Source organism: Canis aureus, chromosome 5, assembly GCF_053574225.1.
Source record: "Canis aureus isolate CA01 chromosome 5, VMU_Caureus_v.1.0, whole genome shotgun sequence".
Taxonomy (NCBI): domain Eukaryota; kingdom Metazoa; phylum Chordata; class Mammalia; order Carnivora; family Canidae; genus Canis; species Canis aureus.
In genome coordinates this window covers 78,606,120-78,623,467 of record NC_135615.1, presented here as the reverse complement: position 1 = coordinate 78,623,467, position 17,348 = coordinate 78,606,120, and the positions used below count along the sequence as shown (strand labels likewise).

At 46.8% G+C, this 17,348-nt stretch overlaps 1 protein-coding gene across 3 annotated transcripts in view; it reads right to left on the bottom strand.

Moving 5' to 3' along the window:
- Positions 1-12,427: 12,427 nt before the first annotated feature.
- The window catches only part of ECE1 (endothelin converting enzyme 1), a 115,400-nt gene continuing 110,479 nt past the window's right edge, over positions 12,428-17,348 (bottom strand). For all 3 annotated transcript variants that reach the window (XM_077899253.1, XM_077899251.1, XM_077899252.1), the window contains 2 exons: positions 15,143-15,238; positions 12,428-14,474 (listed from right to left, as the gene is read on the bottom strand). In XM_077899253.1, coding sequence (XP_077755379.1) covers positions 14,298-14,474; positions 15,143-15,238 — 273 coding nt within the window. In that variant the 3' untranslated portion in view covers positions 12,428-14,297. The remainder of the gene's footprint in view (positions 14,475-15,142; positions 15,239-17,348) is intronic.

Genomic DNA, 17,348 nt, shown 5'->3' with positions numbered 1-17,348 from the left:
GAGACAAAAAAGCCCAAGCTGACCTATCCACGCTGCTAGTTGGCAAATGTCCCAGAGGATCTTGCACTGCCAATCACTGAGCTTGACATTCAGTTCCCTCAGTCAAATTCGCTCACATCCGACAAGATCAATGAGAAAAATAGGCAGCGATGATCAAAAGGGCCGACAAAGGCTCTTGGGGCAACTCTCCCAGCAGGATTGCGCACCACACAAAAGTGCATGCAGGGGGTGTTCCATAAAAGCTCCTCCACTCACAGGCAGCCCTCAGGCCCAGAGACCAAAAACCGGTTCCCATGACAACCCTGCAGCAAATGTTATATATAAATGTGTGTGTGTACACAGCCACACAGAGATGCACAGAAATAAACTCTTGGCACAATTCTTTCCTGTTGCAAACACGCAATAACCTGCAAGGATTGATTGCTGGAAGAAAAAGCAAAGAAGGTTTTGAACAAACATGCTTCCGATGGGCTGGCTCTCTGTGGATTTCACCTGTTTTGGCATAGGTCTGTTTTGTTTCCTGCACCTGGAATATAGTAGATACCCAATAAATATGTAATTGTTGAATGAATGAATATGTGATGGTTAAATGGAAGAAAGAAAGGAAGGGAGGGAGTGCGGGAAGGAGGAAGATATAAGCAGCCTGGAACTTGAAGGCTAAAAGGGCTCCTGCTGAGAATCCAATCTAATCCAACCTCCCGTTTTTTCTGTTGGACAAACTGAGGGCTCAGAAAAGGGAACAGATCTTGTTGAAAGCCACTGAAGGAATTACTAGCAGAGGCTCAGTCCTGGAGATTCAAGTGAGCACTGAAATGAATGTGAGTCCAGTTTCTAGCTGAGTAATAAACATACATTGAACAATTATTATGTGCCAGCAATTGTGCAAAGTACTTATGCACATTATCTCACGGTTCGCAAGTGGCGTTAGGGTTCCCACTTTAAGTGGGGCTCTCAGGAAATGAAGTCACTTGGCCAAGGTAGCTTAGCTAGTTTGTGGTTGGAATGGTAAAGAACCCCAGGTGGCTCAAACACCAGCTTCTGAGCCTCTACATTACACAGCCTGTCTCTGAATGAGGGCCTGGGCCAGATTGGGAAGCAAAAGGGGAAATAGTGGCAAAAATTATCTCCGTTCTTGCAGATATGGGGCTGGGGGAAGTGATATAACTTGCCTAAGACAAGTTGCTGCCGGGAAGGGGCTAGAAATTCACATTTTGAGGCTCCCGGTGCAGGATTCCTTCAGTTTACTCATTTCTTCAGTTTACTCATTGCTGGCTCCTGTGAGCCCCAAGTCAGTCATCTAACTGGGCAAGGAGAGGGGTTCATGTGCACAAGCCCCAGGACGCAGTCGCGGGGGTGGGGGGTGAGGGGGGGAAGAGTCAGGGAACCAGGTCCGATTCCCAGCGTCTCTTTAGGGTTTTGCGCCCTCTGGTGGTCATATGTGAAAACTAGCAAGAAACCTCGCGCTTTAACTCCCTTTCAAACTCTCTCCAGAACCAGTTTTTTTCAACTTCTGGGGACTGGGAGGACATGGAAATGTACACAGGGTCCAGGTACAGGCACTCTGCTGTCCTGGATGTGCCATGCTCCCCTTTTTTTTCTCTGCTTTCTGATTGGTCTCCTTGCTTCTCTTCTGGCCCTTACATGATCCATTCTCTGCGCACCAGCAAAACAGCTTTTAAAAACCCAAACTGGGCCACCTGGGTGGCTTGTTGGTTGAGCGTCTGCCTTCGGCTGCAGTTGTGATCTCAAGGTCCTGGGATCGAGCCCCATATCAGGCTCCCTGCTGAGCGGGGAGTCTGCTTCTCCTTCTCCCTCTGCTTCCTTCCCCCTGCTCATGTCCATGCTCTGTCTCTTCTCAAATGAATACATAAAATATATTTTTAAAAAATAAATAAAAATAAAAACACAAAATAGATCATATGACTTCCTTGCTTATTATACTCTCCAATATTTCCCATTGCTCTTAGGATAAAGCCCAATCCTCATTATGGCTGGAAGGACACTGCCCTGTGCCCACTGGCTTTCTCTCTCTGCAATTTCCCCAACTCCAGTTTCATTGGCCTTCTTACACTTGTTTGCATATGTTCAAAGGAATCAAACAAGCCAGACTCAGAAATGATTCTGTTGTTGAAACAATTTTTTTTTTTTTAATTTTTATTTATTCATGATAGGCACACAGTGAGAGAGAGAGGCAGAGACACAGGCAGAGGGAGAAGCAGGCTCCATGCACCGGGAGCCTGACGTGGGATTCGATCCCGGATCTCCAGGATCGCGCCCTGGGCCAAAGGCAGGCGCCAAACCGCCGCGCCACCCAGGGATCCCTGTTGTTGAAACAATTAGACAAGGGCTTTTTTTTTTTTTAAGATTTTATTTCTTTATTATTATTCATGAGAGACAGAATGAGAGAGAGAGAGAGGCAGAGACACAGGCAGAGGGAGAAGCAGGCTCCATGCAGGCAGCCTGATGTAGGACTTGATCCGAGGTCTCCAGGATCACACCTCGGGCTGCAGGCGGTGCTAAACCACTGCGCCACCGGGGCTGCCCTAGACAAGGGCTTTTTAAAATGAAAAAAGAAATTTAAGTAAACTCAACACCAAATGTGGGGCTAGAACTCATGACCCAGAGATCAAGAGTCACATGCTCTATTGACTAAGCCAGCCAGGTGCCCCTAGACAAGGGCTTTTATTTATTTATTATTATTATTTTTTCAAGTAGGCTCCACTCTTAGTGTGGAGCCCAATGTAGGGCTTGAACTCACAACCCTTAGATCAAGACCTGAGCTGAGGGCAGCCCCGGTGGCGCAGTGGTTTAGTGCCGCCTGCAGCCCAGGGCGTGATCCTGGAGACCCTGGATTGAGTCCACGTCAGGCTCTCTGTATGATGCCTGCTTCTCCCTCTGCCTATGTCTCTGCCTCTCTCTCTCCTCTCTCTCTCTGTGTCTCTATGAATAAATGAATAGAATCTTTAAAAAAAAAAAAAAAGACCTGAGCTGAGATCAAGAGTCGGCCACCTAATCAACTGAGCCACTTAGGCACTCTGATAAGGGCTTTTAAATAATCATGATTTATACGTTAAAAGTGTCTGTAGGAGATATGGACCACATGCATAAACAGATGGAGAATTTCAGCAGAGGTGGAAGGTGTAAGAGTCAAGTGGAATTCTAGAAATTCTAGAAACAAACAAACATAGTAGCAGAGCTGAATAATGGCTTGTACAGGCTCCTCAGTAGGCTCAACAAAACTAAGGAAAGAGCCAGTAAACTTGAAGATAGATCAACAGAAATTATCCAAACTGAAACATAGAGAAAAATAAGTCTGAAAAAAAAAAAAAACAGAACAAAGCACCCAAGAACCACAGGAAAATATAAAATTATCTATTACACATGTAATTGAAACCCTACAAGGAAAAGAGAGAGAGAGAATGAGCAGAAGAAATGTTTGAAGAGATAATGGCTGATAATTTTCCAAAAATGGTGGAAGACATTGACCGTAGGTCTTTAAGAATCAGAGAACACCAAGTAGGATAAATTACCACCCACAAAAAAGCAAAAATAAGAACATCCAATGCAGGGATCCCTGGGTGGCGCAGCGGTTTGGCGCCTGCCTTTGGCCCAGGGCGGGATCCTGGAGACCCGGGATCGAATCCCACGTCGGGCTCCCAGTGCATGGAGCCTGTTTCTCCCTCTGCCTGTGTCTCTGCCTCTCTCTCTCTCTCTCTGTGACTATCATAAATAAAAATTTAAAAAAAAAAAAAAAAAAAAAAAAAGAACATCCAATGCATCATAGTCAAACTACTGAAAATCAAAGAGAAAATCCTGAAGGAGCCAGAGAGGGAAAAAAAAGACATTACTACTTACAGAAGCAAAAAGGTAAGAATTACAACTTCTTATTAGAAACTATGTAAGCAGAAGACAATGAACCAGCTTATTTGTTTGTTCATATTTTTTTCAGTAAGCTCAAGGCCCAACATGGGGCTTGAACTCATGACCCCAGAATCAAGAGTCACATGCTTTACTGACTGAGCCAGCTAGTCATTCCATGAATTGACATCTCTAAAGTGCTGGAGAAACTGTCAATCCAGAATTCTATATACAGTAAAAATATCTTTCAAAATTGAAGGTGCTAGGAGTGTCTGGCTGGTTTAGTAGAACAAGCAACTCTTGATCTCAGGATCATATTTGAGTCCCACATTGTACACTTAGAGTTTACTTAGAAAAATATAGGTGCTTGTAGCATGAATCTAGCTAGACATGGTATAAAATTGCATACAACTACACACACACACTTATGTGTATGTAAAAACTGATAAAATCTAAATAGGATATGAAAATGTCTGCTTAATAATGTTTCCCTAAAGTTGTTGAATTGAGAATATTGATATTTATAATAGACATGTAAGATGCTACTACCATTGGGCAAACCTAGGTGAAGAGTAAACAAGACTCTATGCTATTTTTTGTAACTTCATGTGAGTCTATAACTTTTTTTCCTTTCTTTCTTTCTTTTTTTCTCTCCTTTTAAAAAAGATTTTATTTATTTATTAATGAGAGACACACAGAAAGAGGCAGAGACAGAGGCAGAGGGAGAAGGAGGCTCCATGTGGGGAGCCTGATATGGGATTTGATCCCAGGACCCCAGGATGATGACCTGAGCCAAAGGCAGATGCTCAACCACTGAGCCACCGAGGCATCCCGAGTCTATAATTCTTTCAAAATAAATAGCTTTTTTCCTTTTTAATTGAAAGCACAATATTTTGTATCCTGTGTCTCAAAATTCAGAATTGTACACAAATACACTCAATTTTACTCTATACATATTTTAAAAAGTAAAAAATGAAAAACTTCTTCAAATCAACAAAAGCTGAAATTTCTTTATCGGCAGAGCTATACTATCATATCTTTAAGTTTTTTGAGTGGAAAGATAGGATATCTAATAGGTGTTTGGAGGTACACAAAGAAATACAGATTTTCAGAAATGGTGAAAATGAAAGTAAATAGAAAAGACACATTTAAATTATCTTTAATCACCCTAAAAGGTAATTAACTATCTAAAACAAAAATAATAGCAATGTGGTGGAGATTTATAGTGTAGGGACAAATAAGGGTACTTGGCTGGCTCAGTCAGAGGAGCATGCAACTCTTGATCTCGGGGTTGTGAGTTTGAGTCCCACACTGGGTGCAAGGATGACTTAAGTAAATAAAACTTTTGGGGGATGGGGGGAGAGAGGAAGAGATAGAATCTTTTTTTTTTTTTTAAAGATTTTATTTACTTTTTATTTGAGAGAGAAAGAAAGCATGAGCTGGGGGAAGGGCAGAGGGAGACGGAGAAGCAGACTCCTCACTGAGCAGGGAGCCTGACATGGGGCTTGATCGTCAGACCCTGGATCATGACCTGAACTAAAGACAGACGCTTAACTGACTGAGCCATACAGTCACCTGTGAGAGAGAATCTTAAGCAGACTCCATGCCCAGTGTGGAGCCCAACAAGGGGCTTAATTTCATAACCCTGAGGTCATGACCTGAGCTGAAATCAAGAGTTGGATGTTTAACAACCAACTGAGCCACCCAAATGCCCCTCAATAAATAAAACTTTTTAAAAAGTTTATATAGTGTATGAAAAAATTAAATATGTGACAATAATACATAGAAGGTGGGAGGGAAGAATTGTGAATATATTATTGTAAGGTTCTTTCACTGCAGTGAAGTAGCATGATATTATTTGAAACCAGATTGGGATTAATGAAAGATTCATATTGTAAACCCTAAGGCAAGGATTGGCAAACTATAGCTATAGACCAAATCTATCCCATTGCTGTTTTTGTACAACTGGCAAACAAAGAATGTTTTTACATTGTTTATAGGACTGAGAAAAATCAAAAGAAGAGTTATATTTCATGATACATGAAAAGGAAATGAAATTCAAATTTCAGTGTCCATAGAGAAAATGTTACTGGAATATACTCTCGTTTACAGATTGTCTATGGCTGCTTTTGTGCTCCAGTAAGAGAATCAACTAGTTGTGACAGAGACAGATTGGTCTGTGAAGCCTAAAGTATTTACTATCTGGCTATCTACAGAAAATGTTTGACAACTTCTGCTGTATGAGTCCACTAAACAAATATTCTGGATTTAGTATTTTAGCACAAGGAATTAATAGGACTCTAACAGTTTGTTTGGTTGAGTGATACAGACCCAAAGTGGTCCCAGAATAAATTAAGTTGAAATGCCAGAACTGCCTTGATATGCTACAGAGGAAAGTATCCAGAGGCTTAGGGAGATTGGACAATCAGTGGATTTGTCATTGAAGGCCTACTTATCCACTGTAGGAGGGTCCAGAGTCCATACCTTTCACCACTGTGGCAAATGCATGTGTGAGAGGAGCTCCAGCAACTGTGGTCTCTTTTTCCATTTGGGTCAGAAATTGCAGTGGGAATTTCTACTACTGAACTTGGATCCCTAAATACATGGGGATAATGACACCCTGGAGTGGCAGAGGTCAAGTGGTAGTATCTACTTATCAGAGACAAGGTGTGCCATGGTTACTGTGATGGACAGCATCGCAAGAGAAGCAATTAGAATAGTCTGATTTACAGAGACATATGCATTGACTAGTTGATCACAGTGTCTCTAGAAGAGAAGAAGAGAGGCATCTACTAAATCCTTACTTGATCCATATAAGCATAAGAGTTCCAGGTTAAATAAACAGAGACCTACTTGAATCACCAAAACAGAGAGTCATAGCCTTTCAATCAATTTGTAGTCTTGAACCAGTTTACAAACTCAGAACACCCTGAATAAAGGGGAGGATGGTGTCTGTTGAGAGACGACTTGCTAGATGGCCAAAATGTTATACTGTTAATCTTTCTCCCACCCTTCCCCAAAGGGACCTATGGGTATTTGCCAGAGTGACTGTGTACTGGGGGAACTAATCTGTCTTTCCAGAGATTAGTGGACATTGACTCTGAACTGATCCAAAACGTCACTGGGCGCCATGAGTCAGACTAGGCCCCAAGGAGGTCAGGCGATCAATGGATTTTTTGCTCAGGTCTGACTCATAGTGTGTGCTCAACGCTTGCTCAGATCCATTCTGGATGAATCCCAGTTCTGGGATGCATAACCAGAATAGACATACTCAGCAGCTAGCAGAATCACCACCTCCTAATATCATCATGTTAGGGGTTAGGATGGCAACATATGAACTTGGAGGGATTTAGGCATTCGGTCCATACCATCCTGGAGCCTTGAATGTGGCTATTGACCTGGCAAATACTTTTTTGTCAATACCTTATGGTAAATAGCACAGGAAGCAGTTTTCTTTCAGCTGGGAACACCAGCAATATACCTCCACTCTCCCTCTTCAGGTGTATATCTACTCTCCAGGCCTAGGTCATGATTTAGTCCCCAGGGGTCTTGATTGCCTTCCCCCCCACCACCACAAGATGTCATACTGATCCATTATTGATATTGGGTTGATTGGCCCCAACGAAGAGAACATCACAACTACTCTAGATGTTGGTTAAGACATTTGTGATTTGTGCATCAAGGGTACCTGGCTGGCTCAGTCGGTAGAGCATGTGACTCTTGACCTTGAGGTTGTGAGTTCAAGCCCCACATGGGGTGTAGAGATTACTTAAAAATAAAATTTTAAAGGAAAAAGATATTTGTCCATCAGACGGTAGGAGATAAATCCCATGGAAAGCCGTCTTTCACCTCAGTACATTCCCAGAGGTCCAGTAGTGTGGGCTTGTCAGGAGGAGCCATTTATTTATTTATTTATTAAACATTTTTAAAAATTTATTCATGAGAGAACAGAGAGAGGCAGAGACAGAAGCAGGCTCCATGCAGGGAGCCCAACGAGGGACTCGATTCCGGGTCTCTAGGATCACAACCTGGGCTGAAGGTGGCACTAAACTGCTGAGCCACCCGGGCTGCCCCAAGAGAAGCCTTCTAGAGTAAAAGACAAATTATTGCATCTGGTCTCTCCTATAACCTTAAAAAAAAAAAAAAAAAAAAAAAAAGGCATAACACCTAGCAGGTCCTTTTTGGATTTTGGAGGCAACCTATCTGTAGTAGCTTTACTTGGATGGAGGTATTTAAGGATTGATGACTCAATGTCAATTTCATATAGTAGCCAGTGAGCCCTTTTAATGTGTATGTGGGTCCAGAGCTTTCATTTCTGGAAAGTCTGCTTGGATTATGGCCGAGACATTAACTCTTCACCATTTTTACCTCTTTATCTAGCTTTCATTCTCTTGGTTGCTTCTCTGCTTTTTCTTCAATGTCCTCTGTAAACTTTTCTTTTCTTTTTTTTTTCCCTCTGTAAACTTTTCATTTGAATCTAATTTTCCCTCGGACGTTTGGACACTTCCTTGTTTAAACTTCATCTATGATATAACTTTATTTTCCTCTCTGAGGTCAATTCTCATCTAATCTCTTCCGTTTTTTGTTTTTTGTTTTCTTCTTCTGTTTTTTTAAAGTCTGTTTCTATTATTAGATTTTGTATTTCTGATTTGAGGTGTTTTCCCATATCCTCAAATGCTTATTTGAGGATGTTTAATTCAGTTTAAAGTATCATGTGATAGTTTTCTTTAGCTTTATGCTTGGTTTTGAGTGGAGAATTTTTATCAGTTGAAATACTCTGAATTGTATTTCTCTTTTTTTATTTTTTATTTTATTTTTTTAAAAAAGATTTTATTTATTTATTCATGAGAGACACAGAGAGAGGCAGAGACACAGGCAGAGGGAGAAGCAGGCTCCATGCAGGGAGCCTGATGTGGGACTTGATCCTGGGACTCCAGGATCATGCTCTGGGCCAAAGGCAGGCACCAAACCGCTAAGCCACCCAGGTGCCCCTCTCTCTCTTTTTTTAAAGATTCATTTATTTCTTTGAGAAAGAGCTCACGCATGAGCAGGAGTTGGGGCAGAGAGAGAGAGAGAATCCTCAAGTAGACTCTGCCGAGTACGGAGCCTGACTCGGGACTCAATCCCAGGACTCTGAGATTATGACCTGAGCTGAAATCATGAATCAGCTGCTTAACTGACTGAACCACCCGGGTGCCCCTCCTTTTCTTTTTCTTTTTTCTTTTTAAAATAATCTGTACACCCCACGTGCAGCTCAAACTCACATGCTCCACTGACTGAAGCAGTCAGGTGCCCCTATTTGTCTTTTTTTTTTTTTCCTATTTGTCTTTTTAAAGACGGCTTTATCCAAATTTATAAACGCATTCTGTGATATTTTATCTATTAATTTTATGATTTTTATATGCTTAGGTCTCTGGTATATTTATTGCTGTAACATGTGTGAGAACTATGAGGGAGGAGAGGTCTAGATCCATTTTTTCCCAAGTGGATATCCTACCACCATTTGTTACATGGCTTATCAATTTCTCAGCTGATTTAAAGGGCTTCCTTTGTCCTACCCACGCATCCCCTATACACAGAATTGTTTCTGGCTCTCTAGAAATTCCAGTTGTTCAATTCCTCTCTCTTGACACCAACCCCACACTATATTATTTACCATAGCTTTAGATTCTGATAGGGCTGGCTCCCTCAAAATCGTCTTGGCCATGGTGCATTTTCTCCTCCTTGTGAATCAGCTTATCAAGTTCAATGAGAACATGTCTTGGAACTCTGGTTGCGAGGACACTGAAATTACAGATTAACTTGGGGAAAAATCAATACCTTGAATTACAGTGAACCTTTCCATTCATGACCAGGGCTGTCATGCGTTTATGCAGGTCTTCTTATATGTTCTTGGGTAAAGTGTTATAGTTCTCTCTGCAAAGGTCTTGACCATTTCAAATTGGGTTTATTATTGTCCTAGACTCTTTAATATCTTCTCTGGTGCCTTCCTTTTGCAGTTTCTCAACTCTTCCAGAGAACATTTGCTGGACCCCTTTGCTTACATTACACACTTATTACTAAAACTCCTGTATAGTTTCTGCTTGTGCTCTAGTGGCAGCTGGCATGTATTTGCATGTCAGCTGTAGGTAAACCCCTAAAGGGTCTGGCTGGGTTTTTTTTTTTTTTTTTTTCCTTTTTTGGCTGAGGTTTTAATTCCTGGTTGTGACTCCAAGGCTCAGAGCAAGGGAGAGATAGGGGCCTGTTCATTTGGTCATTGGGAAAAGGGGAACATCAGGAAGAGGGAAAAATGCAGGGAAAAATGGTGTCTCTCTCTGATATATCTCAGTGTGTGTGTGTGTGTGTGTGTGTGTGTGTGTGGCCCCCAGGAACATCACTGTTCTGTGGGAGCTTCTCATGTTTTCCCAAGCAGCTCGTGGCTAGCAGCCTGGGTTCAGAACTCAGCTCTGCCCACTGTTCCCCTCTGATCTGGGTGATAAAGTAGCTGTCTCCAAAAACTGCTGTAAGCATTCAGGAAGAGGATGTGTGAGCACCCAGCACAAGTCTGATTTGCAGTAGGCACACAGTATGTGGAAGCTTTAAGAAAAAAGCCATATATTCATTCATTCATTCATTGGCAAGGGTGTCTAGAAGACATTCCAATCTAAAAAGCAGGCAGGGACTGTGTAAGGTGCAAAAAGGAGGTTCAAGGTGGCAAGGGGAAGGTCCACTGGGGGCAGTTAGGGCAGAGTCGAGGTCCTAGGGGAGATAAGTGCAGTGGGGAGCTGGTGAAGGGGAGTGATGTGATCTTTAAATAGGCTGCTCTCCCGAGGACAGTTAGTTGGAGGGGATGAAGTTGAGCTGCCCGAGTGAGAAATACTGGGCTATGGGCTCATGCACACATGTAGTGTGGGTGTTCTGAGGGGTTTAGAGTGCATCACTGTTCTTAAGCATCCTCATATCTCCCCAATATTTGTGGGTCACAACAAAGAGAAGAAAGAGATAAATGTCCATTTTACATCTGGAGAAACTGAGAAATGATGTACTACTCCTTTTCAAGCAAGGCAGGGTGAGGAGTTTTGCCCTTTGAATAGGTGCTTGCTCAGGTCATCACTCTGTTCAGTTCAGAGTATGAACCCCAATTCTCCCCCTTTAGTCAAGGCTCAACTAAAATCTCTTCCCTCCAGAAAGTTTTTCCAGGTTACCCCAGCCCACTGAGCTCATTCTCTCTGGCATTGGTATATTTGGGAATGGCTCCCTTGAGAACACATAATTTATTGCTATCTGTCCATTCAGCCATCCTTCCATTTATTCACTTATCTGCCTATCCACCCTTCTATTCACCCACCTATCTATCCATCCATCCATCCATTCACCTATGTACCCATCCACCCACCTACCACCCACTCATCTACTTGTCCACCCATTCACCCACCCAGCCACTTATCTAGCAGTCACTGAGCCCTACTCCATGGCTGGTTTTTGCCAGGCTGGGCTGCTAGACATGATACAGGCCATTTCACAGCCTAGATATTGGAACCTCTGTGTTACAGGTTGAATTGTGTCTCCTCAAATTCATATGTTGAAGTTGTAACCTCCAGGACCTCAGAATATGACCTTATAGGATTGCTGCAGATGTCATTAGTTAAAATGAGGTCATGAGGGTGGGCCCTGATCCAACATGATTGATGTCCTTATAAAAGAGGGACGGGGGAAATTCAGACACATACCAGATGTGCACACCGGGAGAACACCACATGAAGATGAAGGCAGACATCGCTGATGCTTCTACAAGCCAAGGAGTGCCAGAGATGGCCAGCAAGCCACCAAAAGCTAGGCCAGATGCCTGGAATAGATTCTTCCTCACATCCCTCAGAAGGAATCGACTTTGTTGACACCTTGATCTTGGACTCTAGCCTCCAGAACTGTGAGACAATAAATTTTTGCTGTGTAGGCCACCAAGTTCGTGAGACTTGTTATGGTAGCCCTGGCACTGAAAAACTCTAGTAAGAGAGGGAAGCCTGTGTCTTCGTACCCGATTGGAGGTCAGGGAGGGCTTCCTAGAAGAGGTAATGCTAAGCTAGGCATTGAAGGATGGGTAGGAGTTTATCAGGCGGAGAAGTCAGAGAAGAACATTCTAGGCAGAGGGAAGAGCATATGCAAAACCCAAGGGGAGGCGTGAGTGCATGTCAGACACTTTTCCTTGAACTTCTTTGAATTTACCTACTCCTGTCTGCCCTGCCAAGCATCTGAGGCCTGGAAACCCACTGCTGACACCCTTTGCTCCGAGATCATGGAAAAATAATTTTTACCAGGATGCCCTTTGGGGACAGGGTGGCATGTATCATTCTCCCCAGCAGGGAGTGCTCACTCGATCTGTTGCTGAAGGAAGAATGGCCCGATGGGCACCAGCACTGAGTAACCTTCCAGCATCTGTCAGGGTCCAAGGCCACTGCCCCGGGGAGGGGGAGGAGACAGCTAGCCCGGGGGCTGGGATGGGAAGCTCTGCCTGGGCCCTGGCCCTCCCGCAGCCCACAGGACCACAGGACGCACACCGCCCCGCCCCGGGCACACACGCGGTCACGTGCCACTCGGTACAAGGACTTTATTTGAGTTACGATAGTGCCACACCCAAACTACAGTAGCACAAAACATAATAATACAAAAAATAGATTCCCAGCTCCACACCCCACGTCCAGGCGCACCGAGAAGCCGGCCCTGGGGCTCCCCGGCCGACGGGAGGGGCCTCTCAGCCTTCAAGCTCTGGAGGAGCAGGCCCATCCCTGGGCCCGAGCCCTGCCCCCAGCCCCCCGCTTTCTCAGGACGCCTGAAGACATCACTGCCGTCCGCAGCCCCTCTGGCCGAGCCACAGCCAGGGACACTTGCTTCCAGCCAGGGGACTTGCGGTCCACGGTGCCGGGGACACTCTGAGGCCCGCGGCCCTCGCGGGGAAGGCCCGGAGGAGGGCGGCGGGGGGTACACGGAGGGGCCCCGGGAAGCCTACCTCGGGGCGCCAAGGTGCGCGTGGCAGCCCGACTCTAGAGACTTCTCTGGCTCCGGTCCCACTCCTCTGAAGAGCTACCAGGCCTGCTGCTTGTGAGGCGGGTCGCGTGGAGCCCAGCCCGCCTCAGGCCCATCCCGGAGGCTGCCAGCAGCGGGGCGAGTGCCTGAGGGAGCGCGGGCCTCACTCACAGGCGCCTGCGGCCACGGCCACGGGCTGGACAGGGCCGTGGGGGGCCTTCCCTCGGCGCCTTCCGGGCTGCAACCCTCCACCGGGGAGTCCATCTAACTACGAGGATTGTCTCAGTGCACCCCAGGGGCGGGGCGGGGTCCTGCACGGTGGCCTGGCACTGCGGGCGGCGCCTGAAGGCTTCACTGAAGAGGCAAGGGCGGCCTCAGATAAGGCACTGAAGGGGGGGCGGCCGCGGGCCGGGAGCCCCCCAGGCGGGGACCCAGCTCGAGCCGGGCCGGGCGCTGCGGGACAGGACAGTGGCGTTCGCCTTCCTCCTTCCCGGGGGAAGGGGGTCAGCAAGGCAGACCCCGGGCGGGAGAGGCCAGGAGGAGGCCAGCGAGGCCACCAGGTCTCTCGGGGCTCCTGCCGTGCAGCTGGAGCGCTCTAGGGCCCCGGGGCCGGGCTTGAAGGCCACCACCCGGCCGCCTCCTGCGACAGCCATCGATTTCCTGCTGCGACTTTGGGGACCAGCCCGTCCTTGGTGGGGTTCCCGCTGCCGGGCTCTGGGGACAGAGGCGGCCGGCTCCGAGGGGCAGGGTCCGCGAGCTGCCCCCTGTGGGCCGCCCCCGCCCCGCTCTTCCTCAGACAGCGGCTGCCAGGGCAAGGGCCAAGCGCCGGGGCAGCTCTCCCCTGGGGGACGTGCTCAGCGGGGGGACGTCCTCGGGCCACCTCACAGCGAGGGAGGAAGGGACAGGAGAATCAGTGGGGCTTCCCTTATCCACAGGTTATGTAGAAAAACAGAATATAATAAATATACCAATCCTTTCCTTAAAAAAAAAAAAAGTGTTTTAAATGCATCATTTCCCTGAAGATTTCCAGTGTATTCCACAATGTTTAAAAAATAGTTTCCCCAAAAATATATCTTTAAAGCATTTGACACAGTGGTATTTGTGGTGTTTCTGGCGCTGGATGTGGGCGGGGGGCTGTGTCCCACTGCCCTTGTCAGTAGGGGGCCCGGGCCTGGCAAGCAACCAGTCTGACCCCCAAATGCCCGTGAGAGTTGACGCACACGTGCCTGGGATGACAGAGTCTTCACAGGGGATCAAACGTCAGATTATGTTGAGAACCCACATCATAGGCTCAGTTCCGGCTGGAAACCCTCCAGTGCAGGGTAGGGGGGCCCTGGGTGGCCAGGGTGTGGGGCGACACCCCGGGTGCTGGATGGAAAGGCGGCTTTGTGGGCCCCACCGGGGGGCTCATCCTGTCTTGGCTCGAGGTGTTTCCACCCTCACCAGACTTCACACTTGTGATGAGGGTTCATGGGTGAGCCAGGGGGGCAGTGGAAGTGTTCTGAGAACTCCTTGGAGTTAGAGACGGAGCCAATGACCCGGAAGCGGGAGGGGCTGTGAGGATCGGTGATGAGGCCTTCATGGGAGCTCTCAGGCGTGCGGACAGAGCACCAGACCTTTGTGAGGCAACAAGGGAGAAGCTGAGTCACTGTGGGGCCCCGAGACCAGCAGACTGCCCCCTCCATCCACAACAGCAGGAGAATGAGCCCCCACCCGGTTCTGAGACCCCTGGGAGTCAGGGGGGGCTACTAGGTGGGTAGGGAAGAAACCGGGGGCTGGTATGCCCCCACCCCGGCATTCCCCTACTGCAGTCACCTTTGTCTGGCCTGGGCCTCTGCATTAGACTTCATCTGAACAAAGGATTCTGCCTAAAATCCAGTCTGAAAACTTTGACCTGAGTCCAGGTCACTCACTTCCTGGACAGAACAAAAACTATCTAGTGGCCTGGTGGCTCTGGGCACCAACAGAAAACTATACATTAATGCCAACTCAAAGGACATCCTGGGGCATCTTCAGTTTAGGAGATTTCTAGAACCCCTGAACCAGAAGGGCCCTTAGGACCCACTCGTCCTCCCATCTAACTGATACGGGAAACCTTTCAATGGCATTTGTGGTCCTTAATGGGATTTCTCTACTGGCAGGAAGCTCGCCTTCTTACAGAGTAGATGCCCTATGAACAATCCAATGAGCTAGAAGGTTCTCAGTTGGGGGAACTTGCCTTTTGGCTCTCAGAGCTCCTGCAGAATGTGCCTGGGTTTGGCATATTTTCCTATAATGAACTCACCTGTGCAAAGCCCAGGAAGAAGAGCTGGTTATTGGTGAGGCCCAGGGTGGGCAACGTCTGCTCAGCCCCGTTCTTCTTTATCCAGTTCTGGTAGGCCTGGGGGAGAGAAAGCAAAGGTCAGGGGCTCCCATGACACAGGAGCAAACAGGGCGGCAATGGGGAGCCAATGCAGGAGATCTCGGCAAGCTCTACCCTGTTGGGGCAGCGACTCGTTTTGGGGAGTCTGGGCCCTGCTCAGCCCAGAGAAACAATCTTCACTTGCACTCATTCCAAAGGGCCTTAAAAATAATCTACGTGGCCATGGCTCTCAAGTGCATACTTCTAGCTCCAGCCTCTTCCCTGATTTGTGTATTCAGTGGCTTCAATTGGATTTCCAAGATGCATCCAGACTTAACACACTACAGACAGAAGCGGGGAGAGGGGTTACGTACACACACACTTTCCCACCGCAGTAAATGGCACCTAGTTCCTTGGGCCCCAACCTCAGAGTTCTTTTTTGAGCTTCTATTTCTTTCTTTTCTTTTTAAAAAGATTTTATTTTGGGGCAGCCCGGGTGGCTCAGCGGTTTAACGCCGCCTTCAGTCCAGGGTGTGATCCTGGAGACCTGAGATCGAGTCCCACGTCAGGCTCCCTGCATGGAGCCTGCTCCTCCCTCTGCCTGTCTCTGCCTCTCTCTCTCTCTCTTTCTCTCTGTGTATGTCTCTCACGAATAAATAAATAAAATATTAAAAAATTTATTTTATTTTTTAAGAGTTTTTTTTTAAAGACTTATTTATTTATTTATGATAGACAGAGAGAGAGAGAGAGAGAGAGAGAGAGAGAGAGAGAGAGGCAGAGACACAGGAGGAGGGAGAAGCAGGCTCCATGCAGGGAGCCTGACGTGGGACTCGATCCCGAGGACTCCAGGATCGCGCCCTGGGCCAAAGGCAGGCGCTAAACCGCTGAGCCACCCAGGGATCCCCGAAGATTTTATTTTTTAAGTAAATAAAAACTCATGACCCCAAGACCAAGAATCACACGCTCTTCCGACTGAGGCAGCCAGGCAGCCCTGAACTTCTCGTTCAATTATCCAAACCACCTAAATCTGGCCACTTCTCACCCTTGCCATGGCTTTGCCCCTTCTCTTGCCTGGACAATCTCACAACAGCTTGCTAACTAGACTCCTTGACTCGAGCTGGTCCAATTCCAATCCCTTCTCAACACAACATCTTAAGTCATCCTCATAAAGCAAGGTTGGCAGACTTTTCTGCAAAGGGCCTGAGAGTAAATATTTTTAGCTTTGGAGGCCAAATGGTGTTGGTGCAACTGCTCAGTTCTGCCTTTGTGGTGTGAAAGCAGCCGTGGACAATGGCAGCCAATGGGCCTGGAGGGGCCCCCCTACAATTTTATTCACAAAAACAGGCTGAGGGCTGGTTTTGGCCCATAGGGTGTAGGTTTCCTAACCCGTGGTTTTTTGTTTTTTTGAAGTTTTATTTATTTAAGTAATCTCTACACCCCACCATGGGGCTCAAACTCATGACCCTGAGATCAAGAGCTGCACGTTCCTCAGACTGAGCTAGCCAGTCACCCCTGCTGATCCTGGTTTTAAGGGATAAAATAGAGGATGTCATTCTTCTATTTAAAAATCCTGTGGCAGCTCCCATTATACAGAACAAAACCTAAGCTCCTTGATCAGCCGACTGAGGCCCTGTGAGCTCTGGCCCCAGCCACTCTTCCAACATTCCCTCCCTCCACTTCACCCGTGGACACAGGCTGCACGGTCAAAGACAGGAAGACCAGCTTCTTCCTCATCATCCAAGTGTCAATTTAAATGTCACTCCCTCCAGAGGGCCTATCCTGACCACCGCTCCCCTTGTTCTGCATTACTTTGCTCTATTTCATATTTTATATTCTTTGTCTTGTCAGCACCTGAAATTATCTTATTTGTTTAGGCACGGGCTGGCCCAGTGTTTCTGGGCTCAGTTTCCTCACCTGTTAAGTGGAGCTTGTATACCTAATGGTAAAGTTGTGGGGTGCTGAGCAGAACCTGGCACATAATAAGGCCTCAAGACCTGGTACCTTATAGTATTTCTGTTCTCATCACGATGAGGAGGTGGCTCTGTCCTGCTGTCTGATAGACACCTCCTCCTCTTCCTGTGGCCTCTCCTCTCTCCCTTCCCACTCAGCTAACCTTTCTGAGCATCTCCCTGGACCAGGTCCTGTGCCC